Source organism: Indicator indicator, chromosome 9 (genome assembly GCF_027791375.1).
Source record: "Indicator indicator isolate 239-I01 chromosome 9, UM_Iind_1.1, whole genome shotgun sequence".
In the NCBI taxonomy this organism is placed as follows: Eukaryota; Metazoa; Chordata; class Aves; order Piciformes; family Indicatoridae; genus Indicator; species Indicator indicator.
In genome coordinates this window covers 37,269,505-37,284,886 of record NC_072018.1, presented here as the reverse complement: position 1 = coordinate 37,284,886, position 15,382 = coordinate 37,269,505, and the positions used below count along the sequence as shown (strand labels likewise).

Here is a 15,382-nt window from a genome sequence, read left to right as displayed (position 1 = left end):
GTTAATTCTGGCTCAGCTTTCACCTGGCTTTTTCTGCCTTCTTTACTCAGGAGACATGAGAACAGCAGCTTGTGCTGCCCAAACCAGTCCTGACTCACACAAGTCTCCTTCATGGGAATTATTGCCACTTAGCACAAACCCTTGGGGAGTGCTTCACTTCTGGAGGGGAAAAAAAAAAAAACACAAATGGTTGAACAAGCACTCAGAGATACCCTCTTCCTTCCCCTTCCCCAGCTCAACCTCAGTCAAAAACCATGACTTGAGGCAAGGAGAGAGTCACCAGGAAGGGGCCAGGCTCTGTTCAGTGGTATCCTGTGACAGGACAAGGGGCAATGGACACAAACTGGAACCCAGGAGGTTCCACCTCAGCATGAGGAGAAACTTCCCTGGTGTGAGGCTGCTGGAGCCCTGGAGCAGGCTGCCCAGAGAGGTTGTGGAGTCTCCTTCTCTTGGGGCTTTCAGGCCCCACCTGGAAGAGTTCCTGTGTGACCTGCCGTGGGTGCCCCTCCTCTGGCAGGGGACTGGACTCAATCTTCGGAAGTCTCTTCCAGCCCCTACCATTCTGTGACCAGAGTTCAGGAGATCTGTCTGGAAATCAAAGAATCAGAGAATAGGTTGGGTTGGAAAGGACCTCAAAGCTCTCATCCAGTTTCAACCCCCTGCCATGGGCAGGGACACCTCCCACCAGCACAGGTTGCTCAAGGCCTCATCCAGCCTGGCCTTGAACACCTCCAGGGAGGGGACATCCACAGCCTCCCTGGGCAACTTGTTCCAGTGTCTCCCCAGCCTCACTGCCCAGAATTTCTTCCTCATCTCCAGTCTCAATCTCCCCTCTCCCAGCTCAAAGCCATTGCCCCTTGCCGTGTCACTCCCAGCCCTTGTCCAAAGTCCCTCCCCAGATCTTCTGGAGCCCCTCAGGCTCAGCTTGGATGGGACAGAGCTCCCTGGTGCAGAGTGTGGTGGGCTGTGTCCCAGCAGGCCCCGAGGGGCTGTGCTGCAGGCGTTGGCAGTGCTGGTGGGGAGCAGTCCTGCCGGGGGGGTGCGGGGCAGAGCTGCTCAGTTCCATCTCACGGTTGCTTGTCTTTGCATTGCAGACGCATGCCAAGCCCACTGGAGTATTTCAGTTACACCTGTAACTTCCTGGGGATCCTGGCAGGCCCCTTATGCTCTTACAAAGACTATATTGCTTTCATTGAAGGCAGATCATACCAGCTGCTCCAGCCGGAAGCCAACGGGAAGGAGGACACAAAGTACGAACAAACAGAGCCCTCTCCAAATGTAAGCTGCACCTCCCTGCCCTGCTCAGCCTGACTCTCCTTGCATGGGGAGCTTGCTCTGCACCCTTCACTTCCAGGCCTAACTGCAGAGCTCTGGCTGGAGGCCGTGCCCAGGGCGGCTCCCTCCCAGGCTGGACCGGCCCTGCCCGGGGCTGAGCCAGGCAACGATAGGCAGAGCCCAGTGGGAGGAGGTTTAACAAATCTGAGTGCTGGGTTCTACACACTGGCCACAACCACCCCATGCAGCTACAGGCTGAGGACAGAGCAGCTGGAGAGCAGCCAGGCAGAGAGGGACCTGGGGGTGCTGGTTGACAGCAGCTGAACAGGAGCCAGAAGTGTGTCCAGGTGACCAAGAAGGCCAATGGCATCCTGGCCTGCATCAGCAATAGTGTGGCCAGCAGGAGCAGGGAAGTCATCCTGCCCTGTGCTCAGCACTGGTCAGGCCACACCTTGAGTGCTGTGTCCAGTTCTGGGCTCCTCAGTTCAAAAAAGATGTTGAGATGCTGGAATGTGTCCAGAGAAGGGCAACGAAGCTGGGGAGGGGTCTGGAGCACAGCCCAGTGAGGAGAGGCTGAGGGAGCTGGGGGTGTTTAGCCTGGAGAACAGGAGGCTCAGGGCAGACCTTATTGCTGAAGGGAGGTTGTAGCCAGGAGGGGTTTGGTCTCTTCTCCCAGGCAACCAGCACCAGAACAAGAGGACACAGTCTCAAGCTGTGCAGGAAGAAGTTTAGGCTTGGTCCTAGAAAGAGGTTCTTTCCAGAAAGAGAGATTGGCCATTGGAATGTGCTGCCCAGGGAGGTGGTGGAGTCACCATCCCTGGAGGTGTTTAAGAAGAGCCTGGATGAGGCACTTAGTGTCATGGTCTGGTTGATTAGTTGGGGTTGGGTGATCAGTTGGACTTGATGATCTTAGAGGTCTCTTCCAACCTGGTTGCTTCAGTGATTCTGTGACCTGTAGAAGATGCTCTGTGTGAGTGTGGTGATGGGACAAGGAACAGCAGCTTTAAAGTGAGCCAGGGGAGATTTGCATTAGGTATTAGAGAGAAAATCTTCACTGTGAGGGTGGTGAGACACTGGCACAGGCTGTCCAGAGGAGTTGTGGATGCCCCCTCCCTGGAAGCGTTCAGTGCTGGGTTGACTGGGGCTCTGCTCTAGTGTGAGGTGTCCCTCCCCATAGCAGGGGGTTGGAACTGGATGATCCTTGAGGTCCCTTCCAACCCTGACAATTCTGTGATCAACCTGTTCTTGTTGAAAGTGTCCCTGCTCACTGCAGGGGGGTTGGACAAGATGACCTTCGAGGGAACACCTGCAGCATGCCAAAGATCACCAAAAATGAACTCAGGCTTTGCCATTGCTTCAATGTCTGCAGTCATTGTGCTCATTTTGTCCTAGATCCACTTTGTTACAGTGGCTTAGCAGCTCAGCTGCCTTCAGCAGTTTGACACTGAAATGAGAGAAAAAAGGAGCTGCAAAACTTGGTGGTCTGGAAGGGTTCTGTGGTTCCAGAAGGTGCTCCCCAAGGGATTCTGTGGTTCCAGAAGGTGCTCCCTAAAGGATTCTGTGGTTCTAGAAGGTGCTTCCATTATTGAAGGGTTTTTAGAGGCACTCTTTAGTTAAGTTCAGTTTAGCTGTGTCTGCCATGACTTGATCCAGCCCATGCTGTTCCCTGAGCCTCCATGGCCTGTTGCTGGCTGGTTTAGAGGAGCAGTGTGTACTCCTGACTTACACTTACACTGTCCAGGGAAGGAAGGCTCTGACTTGCCTTTATTTTGAGCTGCCTGACATGAACTGAAGCTCACCAAGTCTCCCATCTGTGACTCTTCAGATAGCTGTGGCACAGAAGCTCTTGATCTGTGGCCTGTCCTTGCTCTTCCACATGACCATTACCCAAGCCTTGCCTGTGGAGTACAACATTGATGAGCACTTCAGAGCTACAGCTTCATGGCCTGTAAGGTTTTTCTACCTGTACCTGTCTCTCGTGGCTGCCAGACCCAAGTATTACTTTGCATGGACCTTAGGTAAGTGCATCCATCAAAGCCAGAAGGCAGTGTGTGCCTGGAGCTTGAGTGGGGGTGCTGCAGGCTGGGGGTGCAGTACAGAGGGACAGTGCCCAGTGGAAGCCTCCAAGTCAGGACTGCTCTGAGGTGTTTGTAAAACATGAATGGTGTCTCTTGTTGAGAAACCAAACCTACCAGCAAGCTCAGCACAGTGCTGTCAACAAGATTCACAGAGTGGGTGGCTTGGAAGGGACCTCAAAGCTCATCCAGTTCCAACCCCCTGCCCTGGGCAGGGACACCTCCCACCAGCCCAGCTTGCTCAAGGCCTCATCCAGCCTGGCCTTGAACACCTCCAGGGAGGAGGCATCCACAGCCTCCCTGGGCAACCTGTTCCAGAGTCTCCCTGGATTTGCAGCAGCAGTTTAGGAATTTGATGCACTTCAGGTTTAGTCTTCATTTCCCAAAAGAGTGGTGAAACCCTGGCACAGGCTGCCCAGGGCTGTGGTTGAGCCCCCATTCCTGGAGACATTCAAGATCAGACTGGATGTGTCCGTGGGCAGCCTGCTCTAGCTGAAGGTGTCCCTGCTGCCTGCAGGGGGGTTGGACTAGATGCCCTTGGAGGATCCCTTCCAACCCAGTGCAATCTGTGAAGGTTCTAATGCCCAGCAGGTATCAGCATGGTCACTGATTTCGGCCATGGGATGCATGGTGCAGCTTAAAGAACGTTTTGCTTTTCACTTGATGCTGTTGCTGCTCCCATGTGGATTTTTTCCCCCAAAGTGCTGGATTTATGGAAGCTGCCATCTTGAGAGTGGCTCCTAAAGCTGAGTTCATCAGCTTCCTCCTCCTCTCCAGGTTTGTGTGTTTGTGTCACAACTCTTTGGAAGAGAATCTGTGGGGAACAAAGGCCTGCAGAGGGCTGGAGTGTGTCAGAGCAGAGTGACTCACTCACAGCTGCTGGCTCCCTTCCTGTCAGTGAATGAAGGCCTTTCAGCTGGGCTGGGGAATGGCAACTCTGGGGCTTGTTGGGAACTGAAAGGATTTGGAATATTGTGCTCTTGTGCACCAGTACCATCATCTGTGGAGAGCAGGAGACAGCTGACAAAGCAATAATCTTCATGGGATTTTTTCCCTGGAATGCTTCAGATGAGGCTCTCCTTGCACACTTGCTGGCAGGGCAGAGCCAGCATCCCTTTGGTGAAGCACTGATGGAGATAAATGATACCAACTCAGCTTTTAGTTTGCTAAAAGCTTTCTTTGACTTCTGTCCTTGCCTTTGCCTCATTTAAACCTCTAATGGTATGAGGAAAATGTGAGATCCCTCAGCAGCTTCTCTGGGTGTGGTGCTTCTGTGCTGTGCATTGCTGCTCTTGACACCTAAGGAAAGAAAGAACTCTTCATTAATTCCTTCAACTGAATGGTCACTAAAATGATGGTGAACAGAATGAGAACTTGCTCTGCTTGCTTGGACTGCAGATGAGGAAGAAATTCTAGACAGTGAGGGTGGGGAGACACTGGACAAGGTTGCCTAGGGAGGCTATGGATGCCCCCTCCCTGGAGGTGTTCAAGGCCAGGCTGGATGAGGCCTGGAGCAACCTGTGCTGGTGGGAGGTGTCCCTGCCCATGGCAGGGGGTTGGAACTGGATGAGCTTTGAGGTTCATTCCAACCCAACCTATCCTGTGAATCTGCGAGTTTGGTCTTCTGTCAGATTGCTCCAGTGAGGTCTGAGTAGGTGGCAGGGAAGAGAGAAGATCTGTAGTGTGAGGTGGGTCCTGCTGCCTTTCCTTCTGCTGCTTTTGCCCAGGTGTTTGGACTGAACACCACCATGTCCCATGGGTGGTTCTCTGTTGTTCCAGGTCCAACAGTTACTCTCAGTGTTTAAAGATGATCAATGTGCAGCCTTTAAAACCTGACAAAAACTCTGATCAAGCTGCTGTGTGCAATGCAGTTTGCTCTGCAGCTCACAGCTGCTGTCTGTGCTCTTGTTTCCCTGCAGCAGATGCAATTAATAATGCAGCAGGGTTTGGCTTCAGAGGCTACGACAAAACCGGAGCTGCACGCTGGGACCTTGTCTCAAACCTGAGGATCCAGCAGATAGAGGTTGGTTTGTGACTCTTGCTCAGCTTGCTGCTTGTGACTTAAAGGCTTTCTACACATTCTGTTCCTGAAGACTGTGTTCCCAAACAGAGAATGTTCACACCCTTGGAAGAGGATGGGAAATAAAGCCTGGGTTGAGTATCTTCTGCCTGCCAGCTGACATCCAAAACACTTTGTGGCTGGGAGCAGCTGAGCAGTACTTTGTGGTTAGGAGGAGTTGAGTATTTACCAATAATTACCTTTACTTCAATACCTTCCTGAAGTCATCACAAAAGCTGTGGGGGTTTAATAATTTCCATACCTGAATTTTGAGATCTTTTGTAACACTTTGCAATTACAGAAATAATTAGTTTGTGGGTTTTTGTTTTGTTTTGTTATTTTTCCTTCACAGTTTTCCACAAGCTTCAAGATGTTCCTTGATAACTGGAATATCCAAACAGCTCTTTGGCTTAAAAGGTATTGATGTCTTCAATACAAGCTGCTCTTGCACTGCAAGTTTCTTAGATCTATGTTTCTTTGAAGAGAGTTTAACATTTAAAGCACAACCCCACACAGCATCAGTTGTTAGCAACTGCATGGGACATGCTCCTTGTGATACTTGAGTTCAAGCCTCTGGCTTTTCATACTGGTGACACCACAGGGGCAGTGGTTTAAACTGGAGCAGAACAGATTTAGGTTGGACATGAGGAGGAAGTTCTGCACAATGAGGGTGGTGGAACACTGGAGCAAGTTGTCCAGAGGTGTGGTGGAGGCTCCATCCCTGGAGCCATTCAAGGTCAGGCTTGATGGGGCTCTGAGCTACGTGGTGTAGTTGGGGATGTCTCTGCTGACTGCAGGGGGTTTGGACAAGATGACCTTGGAGGCTCCCTTCCAACCTGATGCATTCTGTGATTCTGTGAACTTAGGGCTTCTCTCTTAGTGGGCTGAATCCCTGGAGGTGTTCCAAAGAGGCAAGGATATAGGCTGAGGGTTGGCCCCTGCCTTGGTAGACTAAGATGATGGTTGGAATCAATCTTAAAGGTCTTTTCCAACCCAACCCATTCTCTGTTTTCTTGCAGTTCTGATGCAAGCAAAAGGTTGTTCAGTGGTCAGGTGCATGGCCCATGCCTGGTGCTACAGAAAATCTGGTCTCAGCCTTTGGCCAGCTGCAGTGCTCCAGCAGCTGCAGCAGAGGATGAGCTGCTGCATCACCTTTCACACCTCACTTGCTTCCCTTTTATACAAGTCCCTCAAGTCTTAGCCAGTTACCTCACCAGACATCAAAATTTCTTCTCTTCTGATACTCTAAACTGAACCCTCAGATTTAGAGGACCCTGGCAGTGAGTTCAAACCACCTCCTTGTGGGAACAGAGTGAGAGGATATGCAGACTGTAAAGAAGTTCAGGAAACATTAGTTGTGGATCCCAAAATGCAGCAGTTTCTAGGAACTGTTGATCCAAGCACGCAGGTTAGAGCAGACACTTAGCCAGTGGTGGCTCCCAGCAGCATCTCTCACTGCAGTGCTTCCTGCCTGGGGAAGCTCTTGTGGTCCTCCTCCCCCTGCTCATTCTCTTCCCCTCCCCCGCTAGAAAACAGAAACCAGCTCATTCCATTGTCTTTGGTCATGTTTGCAACACCTCTGTGGTTCTTGCTCTCTTCTGGCACCTCTCCAACCTTGCAGTCTCCTTGCAGTGGGTGTAGTACTCAGCTAAGACCTCCAAGGCTTTTCCCTGGCTTGTTAGAGGCAGAGTTGAGTGACTTGAGTGGGTTCCTGACCTTGGTTCCCCTCAGGTATCACTTTCTGTCTCTCTGCAGCAGCCTTCCCCTGTTGATTCATGCTCAGCTGATGCTCAATGTTTCATGTTGTTGATTCATAGTCATGCTCAGCCTCAGGCTTTCAGGAGAGCTACAGGAATGGTTTGTCTTCCACTTCTTATTTGATGTTCTCTGTTTTGGACTATAGAACTGTTGAGGTTGGAAGAGGCCTTTGAGATCATCACCTCCAACCACTGGCCTAGAGCTCAAATCATTTCATCTTCTTAGTGGAGTCACCATCCCTGGAGGTGTTGAAGAAATGTGTAGTTGTGGCGCTTTGGGACATGAGTTAATGACCATGGTGGTGTTAGGCCAATGATTGGACTCAAAGATCTTAGAATCCTAGAATGGCTCAGGCTGGAAGGGACCTCAGAGCTCATCTGCTCCAACCTCCCCACCATGCCCAGGGACACCTCTCAGCTAGACTCAGCTGCTCAAGGTCTCATCCAGCCTGGCCTTCAGCACCCCCAGGCAGGAGGCAGCCACAGCCTCCCTGGGCAGCCTGTGCCAGAGTCTCACCACCCTGGGACTGAAGAACTTCTTCCTCAGCTCCAGTCTAACCCTGCTCTGCCTCAGCTTCAAACCATTCCCCCTTGGCCTGTCGCAGACACCCTCAGCAAAAGTCTCTCTGCAGCCTTCCTGCAGGATCCCTTCAGGTCCTGGCAGGCAGCTCTAAGGTGCCCCTGGAGCCTTCTTTTCTCCATGCTGAACACCCCCAGCTCCCTCAGCCTGTCTACCTTAGAGAGCTTTTGCAACCCAAACCCTTCTATGACTCTGTTCTGGATTTCAGGACATCATTCAAGTCTGGCAGGATCCTTTTGGATTCTAGTGCTCTTTCTGCTGATCAAACAATGTCAGTCTTGTCCCCTCACCTTCCACTCCCAAAACAGAAGGGAAGACAAGGTGGAGGAACATACTTCTGAGTCTGCTTCCTGAGCTGGTAATGAAAGTAGAGAAGCAGAGCAAAAGCAGGAGCTTGGTGAACAGCTGCTGCACCTCCCCACTCCTGCAGCAGATGGTGGCCCAGATAACCTGCCCCAGCTGGAGTTAAATGGATTTCCTCTGTGGTGACCACAGTTCCTTGGTTTGCTCTGAGGGCTGTCAGGTGAAGCATTCCAACATGATTAATTATAGGCAGGTCCAGGAGGGGTTTCAGCTGAGTCTTTACTTCTTGGAGTTGAAGCCTGATGAGTTGTTTTCTGGTCCATGTCTTACCTGGCTTGGTAAGATCTCAAATGTGGCTAATTTAGCTTTATCAGCTCCTGAATGTTTTGCAGAGCAAAATTTGCTTGAAGTAACTAAAAAACATTGATGAATGGCTTCAGGCTTTATTAGTGGCACCCAATTAACCAGCAGGCAATGAAATCTACCTGCAGGGTTAAGCTCAGTGCTAGAAGAGGTGTGGTGTGTGGCTGGGGTTCTGGTTAACAAACAGTTCTAAACACACTTCTGTCACCACTCCCAAGGAGCTCTAGAAGTGGAGATGTTCCCACAGGTACAGAGAAGTCATGCTGCTGGTGGGGCAGCTTCTGGCAGTGTCAGACTGGGATTTGATGACCAGAATTTTGCCTGGAGATGTCTCCCTGGCTTGATACAATTTTCTTAATGCTTTTGTATGTTTCAGGCTGACAAATTCTGTCTCAAAGCTCTCTTTGAGATTCCCTGGTTGCTGTTTAGCCTGGCCAGTGCTGCCCTCTTCTTTGGGCAGATGTCCTGGGATGGTTTTGTGTGCACCTACCCCATGGGGGTTGTGCTTGGTACCCTGTCCTGAAGCCCTGCTAAGATAAAGCTGCCCACACCTGTTTGGCTGGAATTCAATAAATTATCAGTGCACTTCTGAGCTTCCCTCACTCAGATCCTCTTCACATTCTGCTCCTCAACACTGACTGTAGCCCTTGGTGCTGGCAGCCTTGTCAGGAGATTGTAGTAAAGCAGTGATGTGAGTAGTGAGTGCTGCTGCCCTCTGTCCTTAGCTTGTTGTTGACCTGCCCCCTCTCCTCTCCCCCTGGTCTTCCTCCTTCTCACACACTGCTGCCAAGGACCTGTTCCAGTCACAGCTCATCCCTGTGTGCTGCCTGGAGCTTTGTGTCCACAGGTGCTCCTGCTGGGGGTTTGGCTCCATGGCAGTGTGGAACTGTTTCCATATTTCCTATTGCTTTTTGGTTTTCAGATCATTAAAGACCTCTTGATGAAGCCATGTCAGGACCTTTCCATGTTTCCTATCACTCTTCCATACCATGATGGTTTGTCTTTGTGTCATTTAATGTTGCCTTCTAGAAACTACCTGTCCTGAATTCCTTTTCCCTGTCTTCATTCTAGACTCCCTTGCTGTAGGACCTTGTCTCCATTTTCAAACAGCAGAGTTCAGCATTCTGCTGTATTTGAAACCCTCACCTCCCTGCAGTCATTAGTTCCAGTCCCCTTGTCATGCTCACCTAATGGCCCCACACAGCCACAGTCAAAGCTGAAGGGAGTTGTTTGCTTTTCCCTTTCTCCTAGAAGCTACTTTCTCTTTATGAAAAATCTGACCCACAGCAGGGGGTTGTGGGGTGCTCTGTGCCTTCCACTGTAGCTGCTCAAACACATTCATGGGTGGCCTCTGTCTAGTCTATAGGCTGGTAGAGGTTCCTGGACTGCTGGTCTCCCTGCAATGACTTCATGGTTATATTCAAACTTGTGAGGCTGTTGCTGCACTGAGGATTTAGTCCTGGAGACTGAGCTAGAACTGATGAACTGAACTAGTTCAAGATGTTTGGAAGGTTTCTGCCATCAGAGGAGAATCAGTCTGGAGCAGGAGGTAGAGGGTGAAAACTCGACAAACTTCAAGCATGCACAGAGTGGTGCAGGAGAGCTGGAGGGGGACTTTGGACAAAGGCATGTGGGTGACAGGATGAGAGGTGCTGGCTTCAAACTGGAAGAAGCCCAACTGAGATTAGACATTAGGAAGAAATTCTTCCCCATGAGGGTGGTGTGAGGCACTGGAACAGGTTGCCCAGAGAAGTTGTGCAGTCACCAAGCCTGGAAGAGTTCAAGGCCAGGTTGGATGAGGCCTTGAGCAACCTGGTCTAGGAGGAGGTGTCCCTGCCCATGGCAGGGGAGTGGAATTGAATGAGCTCTCAGGTCCCTTCCAAGCCAACCCATTCTGTGTTCTAAGTGCCATGTGTGATGGCACTGAGCCTAGGTTAGCACTGAGGGGTTGCTGTGGGAGCTGTGAGCAGCTAAAGTGTTCTGTCAGTCAGCAGGCAGGGCAGCACTCTGCAGTACTGCACAGGGTGTGCTGGGGGTGAGACTGCCAGCAGTGTGGAGCCTAACTGGGGCTGCTCTGCTGTTCTTTGTCTTGCTAGAGTGTGCTATGAGAGAGCCACCTTCAGCCCCACGATCCAGACCTTCATCCTCTCTGCCATCTGGCATGGGGTGTACCCAGGATACTATTTAACATTTCTAACAGGAGTGCTGATGACCCTGGCAGCACGAGCTGTAAGTACCAACCACCTCTCTTCTTTCATCAGTCATCAGTGTTGGACAAGGCAATGGATCTGTTCTCTGGTCCAGAGCTGCAGCTGATGTAGCCTGGCAGTGGGGTCTGCTTGCTGAGTGAGGAGAGCAGAGGGGTGACTGATTGCAAGGAGGGGCTGATGGGTGGGAGCAAGGGAGAGGGCACCCAGCCTGCAGCATCTCTGCAGTATATCTGCTGTGGAAGCTCTTCCTCTGTTTCAACTGCTGGTGTCTCTCTCTGCCATGCTGAACAGGATGCTGTTAGATCATTTGGAAACATCTTGTTGATGATGAAAGCACCGCTGATGATGAGTGGCTTAAAACCTGCTAGGTATTTATAGAGCCTGACCCCTCCCTCATCTCTGCCCAGTACTCTGAGGAAGATGGTAACTCAAGAATGTTCCTCCTCAACCAGCAGATAAAAAGCTCTCATGCAGTTGCTATTCCAAAGTGGCCAGCCAGGGTAGCCACATTAGCAAGCTTCTGCAGCTGCTCTTCAGAAATAGGTGGAACCAGCAAATCTGAGGTGGAACCAGCAAACTCACTGAGAAACCTCTCACAGCCCTGCTTGAGAAGGCTGCAGAAGAGCAGAGGCAGCTTTCTCGGTTACTCAGTGGGAAGGAGGAGCAATCAAATCAAATGAAATGTCAGCCCAGAGCAGCCCTTCTCTCCTGCAAGAGGCAGAAGGAGAAGTGAAGCAAACAGTTTTCTGTTGGTACAATAGCTAGGGGAAGGTAGCACTCCAGCTCTGGAGTGCTGCTGACAGCAATAAACCAGATGCTTCTCCTCTTCCTACACAAAGCTGTGGGTACAGCCCTTGCCTGCCTCCTTTCTTTGCAACAGGGACAGCTCCCTTCTCCTTCCCAGGCTCTATCCCAGTGAACTGATCAGCCAGGGGCTGGTGCAAAAGCCAAGCTCAGGGACAGTTCCCAGGCAGAAGCTGTGGTGTACCCTGAGCAGGGTGAGCCCAGGCAGCTGTACTTGGTCCTGGCTTTGCCCCACGAGCTGTGTTCATTTTTGTGTCAGTCCACAGGCTGCTAAATCCAAACACCTTGAGTGTCTGCATTGCCAGATACCTCATAGTAGCTGATAAGGTACCTCAGAGGTACATTAGCATGCTGTAGAACTTACTCTGCTAGACCTGAACTGCAAAGCTTGGCAGCTCTAATCCACACTTTCCTGTTCCTGGCATGCCTAAGCCTGCATTCAACTCATTTTGCTCCCTTTAATCATTACACATTTCACAGTCAGCTAATGACTAGGGGCAATTCCAGATTAATCTTAAAAGTTGCCCTTCAAGTCCTAAACCAGTAGATTCTTCCACAAGAAATTCTGTGAAACTTCAAGGAGAAACCATTAGGACCACAGGAGAAAACCCAGGGGGAGGTGGCAAGATGAAGGGTATGTGGCTAGAATTGGTTTACTTGAGCTTAACTAAACAAGGCCAAGGGGAATGCAGGATCTGCAAAATGTAAGGACAGGAAGTGTTAAAAAAGGTTTTTAAAGAGAAGAATGAAGAATGAAGTGAGCAGGAGCTAGCCCTGGATGTGTTATCAAACACAGACAATTGGGTCCCTGGGGAAGTGGCTGAATCCCCATCCCTGGAGGTGTTTCAGAGAGGCAGAGATGTGGTGCTGAAGGCCATGGTGTAGCCCCAGCCTTGGCAGAGTTGGGGGATGGTTGGACTGGATGAGCTTCAAGGTCTTTCCCAACCCAAACAATTCTGTGAGTCTGTGTTCTTCAGAACCAAGAGTTCCAAAGAGACTGGAAGTAGAAGAGGCTAAACTGTGCTTTGGGGTGCAGCTCCCCAGAGGGCTGCCTCAGTGTCTGGGAGGTGGCAACTGTGATACCAAACCACACAAAGGAATGGATTGAAGCTTGAGGAGGGCAGATTTAGACTGGAGATAAGGAAGAAATGCTTTCTAATTACAGACATCAACAGAACTGAAGCCCAGCCTGGGCAGGTGTTGAATGCTTTCAAACCCCTGGTTTGAAGAGAGCTGGCTGAAGAGAAGAAGACTCAGTGTAGAAAACAGAGTAATTTTGTAACAGTCCCACTTGATAGAAGGTTTTATTAAGGCTCCTGAAACAGGTCATTAAAGTTGCTATTTGCTGTATTCTAATTGATACCCTGCTTGTTCTAAACTGGATTTTATTAGCAAGGATATGAAAATGGTTTGCCATGGAGCAGCTTTCAGCAGGAGCATCCTGGCCTTCATGCACTCCAACACTCCATCTTCAGAATGCTTTAAGAGATCAGAATGTCTGCCTAATGCAGACAAGTGTGGAGCTGGAGCTGAGCTGGCTGTGGGGCAGATTCATTTACTGAAATTCTGCTTAAAGTCCTGAATGCTTCCATTCCTGTGCACTGTTCTCAAAGGCAGGGAATCTGACCTGCCCCCCACGGGAGCTGCTGGGCATTTTGAGAGGCATTGAACCCAGCTGCAGCCTTTCCACTCACCCTGGGAACTTAGGGGAAGTGCAACAAACTCTGTCCAGTGACACAGCCCCCGAGGTTTAGGCCTAAGCTAACTTCTTCTCTGTTTTTTCAGATCAGAAACAACATCAGGCACTACTTTGTGGAGTCCCCTGCAGCCAAGGCATGTTATGATATCATCACGTGGGTGACAACTCAAGTAGCCATCAGTTACACAGTGGTGCCCTTTGTGCTGCTCTCTGTCAGGCCCTCTCTCACCTTTTACAGGTAAGCACAGCCCAGCAGTTGGCTCACCTCAGAAGTCTTTGCTGTGGCCATGATTTTAGTGCTCATCATGAGGTTGATTTGTTGGCTGAGCAAACTCTTCCTGTGCTGGTACTGGAACTGAGTCTGTGCTGGGCATGGGAAACCAGGGAAGGCTCTTTTTGCTGTGGAATCATGGAATGGCTTAGGTGGGGAAGGACCTCAGGGATCATCTACTCCAACCTAAACCACAGGCTTATGTATCCTGGAGCAACCAACCAAACCCAGAGTGTGCCTCTGAGGTTGCTGTACCTTGAACTGCTCTACAGCAGGACTAGACAGTGACTTCCCAGAGGTAAGCTGTGGTGTAAGTTGAAAGCAGACACCACTTTGCACCCAGTGCTGAGGGAAGTCTTTGCTTCTGATTGCCCCAAGGATCAGTGCAGGCTCGGGGCTGAGCTGTTGGAGAGCAGCTCTGGGGGAAAGGACCTGGCAGTCCTGGTGGCCATCAGGATGCTCAGGAACCAGCAATGTGCCCCTGGGGCCAAGAAGGTCAAGGGCATTCTGGGGTGCATCAACAAGAGTGTGGCCAGCAGGGCAGGGGAGGTTCTTCTTCCCCTTTACTCTGCTCTGCTGAGGCCACGTCTGAAGTACTGTGTCCAGTTCTGGGCTTCCCAGTCCAAGAGGGACAGGGATCAGCTGGAGAGGGGACAGCAAAGGGCTACAGAGCTGCAAAGGGGCCTGGAATATCTCTGTGCTGAGGAAAGGCTGTTAGCCCTGGGGCTGGTTAGTCAGCAGAGCAGCCTGAGGGGGATCTGAGCAATGCTGATCAATACCTCAAGGGTGGGTGTCAGGAAGATGGCACCAGGCTGTGTTCAGTGGTGCCCAGGGACAGGACAAGGGGTAAGGGGCAGAGAGTGGAGCAGCAGGAGTTCATCTGAACAGGAGGAGGAACTTCTGTGATTGAAGGGTGACAGAGGCCTGGAGCAGGCTGCCCAGAGAGGTGGTGGAGTCTCCATCTCTGGAGTCATTCCGGCCCCACCTGGCTGTGTTCTGTGTGCCCTGCCCTGGGTGACTCTGCCTTGGCAGGGGGTTGGACTGGATGATCTCCAGAGGTCCCTTCCAACCCTCCTATTCTGTGTGTGTGTGATTATCACTTTCCTTAAAGGACACATTAATGCCTTCCTGTCTTACCTGCCAAGCAGAATCAGAACTGTTGAGCTTGGAGGAGACCATTGAGCTCATCAAGACCTAGAGCTCGCAATCCTACCACTAGTGTTAAGTACAATATGCAAGGAGGCTTAAACATCCTGGTAGAGTAGTCAAGTGTGACTGAATTTGTGTTTGTTGTTTGTTTTTTAGTTCCTGCTATTTCTGCCTTCACATTGGCAGCATCCTGGTCTTGTTGGTTTTTCCATTGAAAAGAACTCAAAAAAGAAGTAAAAATCCTGAAAACCTCCAGCCAGCCTGGTCCAGAAAACTAGAAGAAGAAAACCTTTTGCAAAAGAACAATTATTCCACAACAAAAAATAGCTTCAAGCAGAGCCAAGAAATCAGCTGCAGATATCAAGCACTGAAGCAGTGACGGGGGAAGGGCTCTGGCCGAATCGATTTTGTATGTTTTCAGAACAAAACCCATTTTTAGCACCTTTTCAAGGGGTTTGTATTTGTTTGCAAAGATGTTTAGTAAGACAAGAATGCATTACCTAGGAAAATCACATCCACTAGCAAGACTGGCAACAGAAGCAGATTAACCCCTCCCCTGCCATGTCCCTGTGGGTCACGCCTTACCTGAAGATGTTACCATGAGCTCAACGGGCACTCAGGACTTGCAACGGATGTCCCTGGGGCCAGCAGCCCCAAAGGATGTCCACAGGGTGAGCTGTGTGCCCCTTGCTGAATGTACCTTGGGGCATCCCAGGGCACTGATGGGGTGGAATCAAATGGTGTCCATCTAGGATTAACCAAGGGAAAGGGAATGACTTGCCTTAAACCCTCGATCTACTGAAGTAGTGTTTCTGAGTGGGGGGCTTTCCAGTCTGG

General features: G+C 50.7%; 1 protein-coding gene across 1 annotated transcript in view; it reads left to right on the top strand.

The window, feature by feature from the left end:
• Positions 1 to 14,924, top strand: part of MBOAT2 (membrane bound O-acyltransferase domain containing 2) — a 56,833-nt gene extending 41,909 nt beyond the window's left edge. The window contains exons 7-13 of the mRNA XM_054383624.1: positions 1,095 to 1,278; positions 3,101 to 3,293; positions 5,270 to 5,373; positions 5,762 to 5,826; positions 10,509 to 10,641; positions 13,212 to 13,363; positions 14,702 to 14,924. Coding sequence (XP_054239599.1) covers positions 1,095 to 1,278; positions 3,101 to 3,293; positions 5,270 to 5,373; positions 5,762 to 5,826; positions 10,509 to 10,641; positions 13,212 to 13,363; positions 14,702 to 14,924 — 1,054 coding nt within the window. The remainder of the gene's footprint in view (positions 1 to 1,094; positions 1,279 to 3,100; positions 3,294 to 5,269; positions 5,374 to 5,761; positions 5,827 to 10,508; positions 10,642 to 13,211; positions 13,364 to 14,701) is intronic.
• The last annotated feature ends 458 nt before the right edge of the window (positions 14,925 to 15,382 follow it).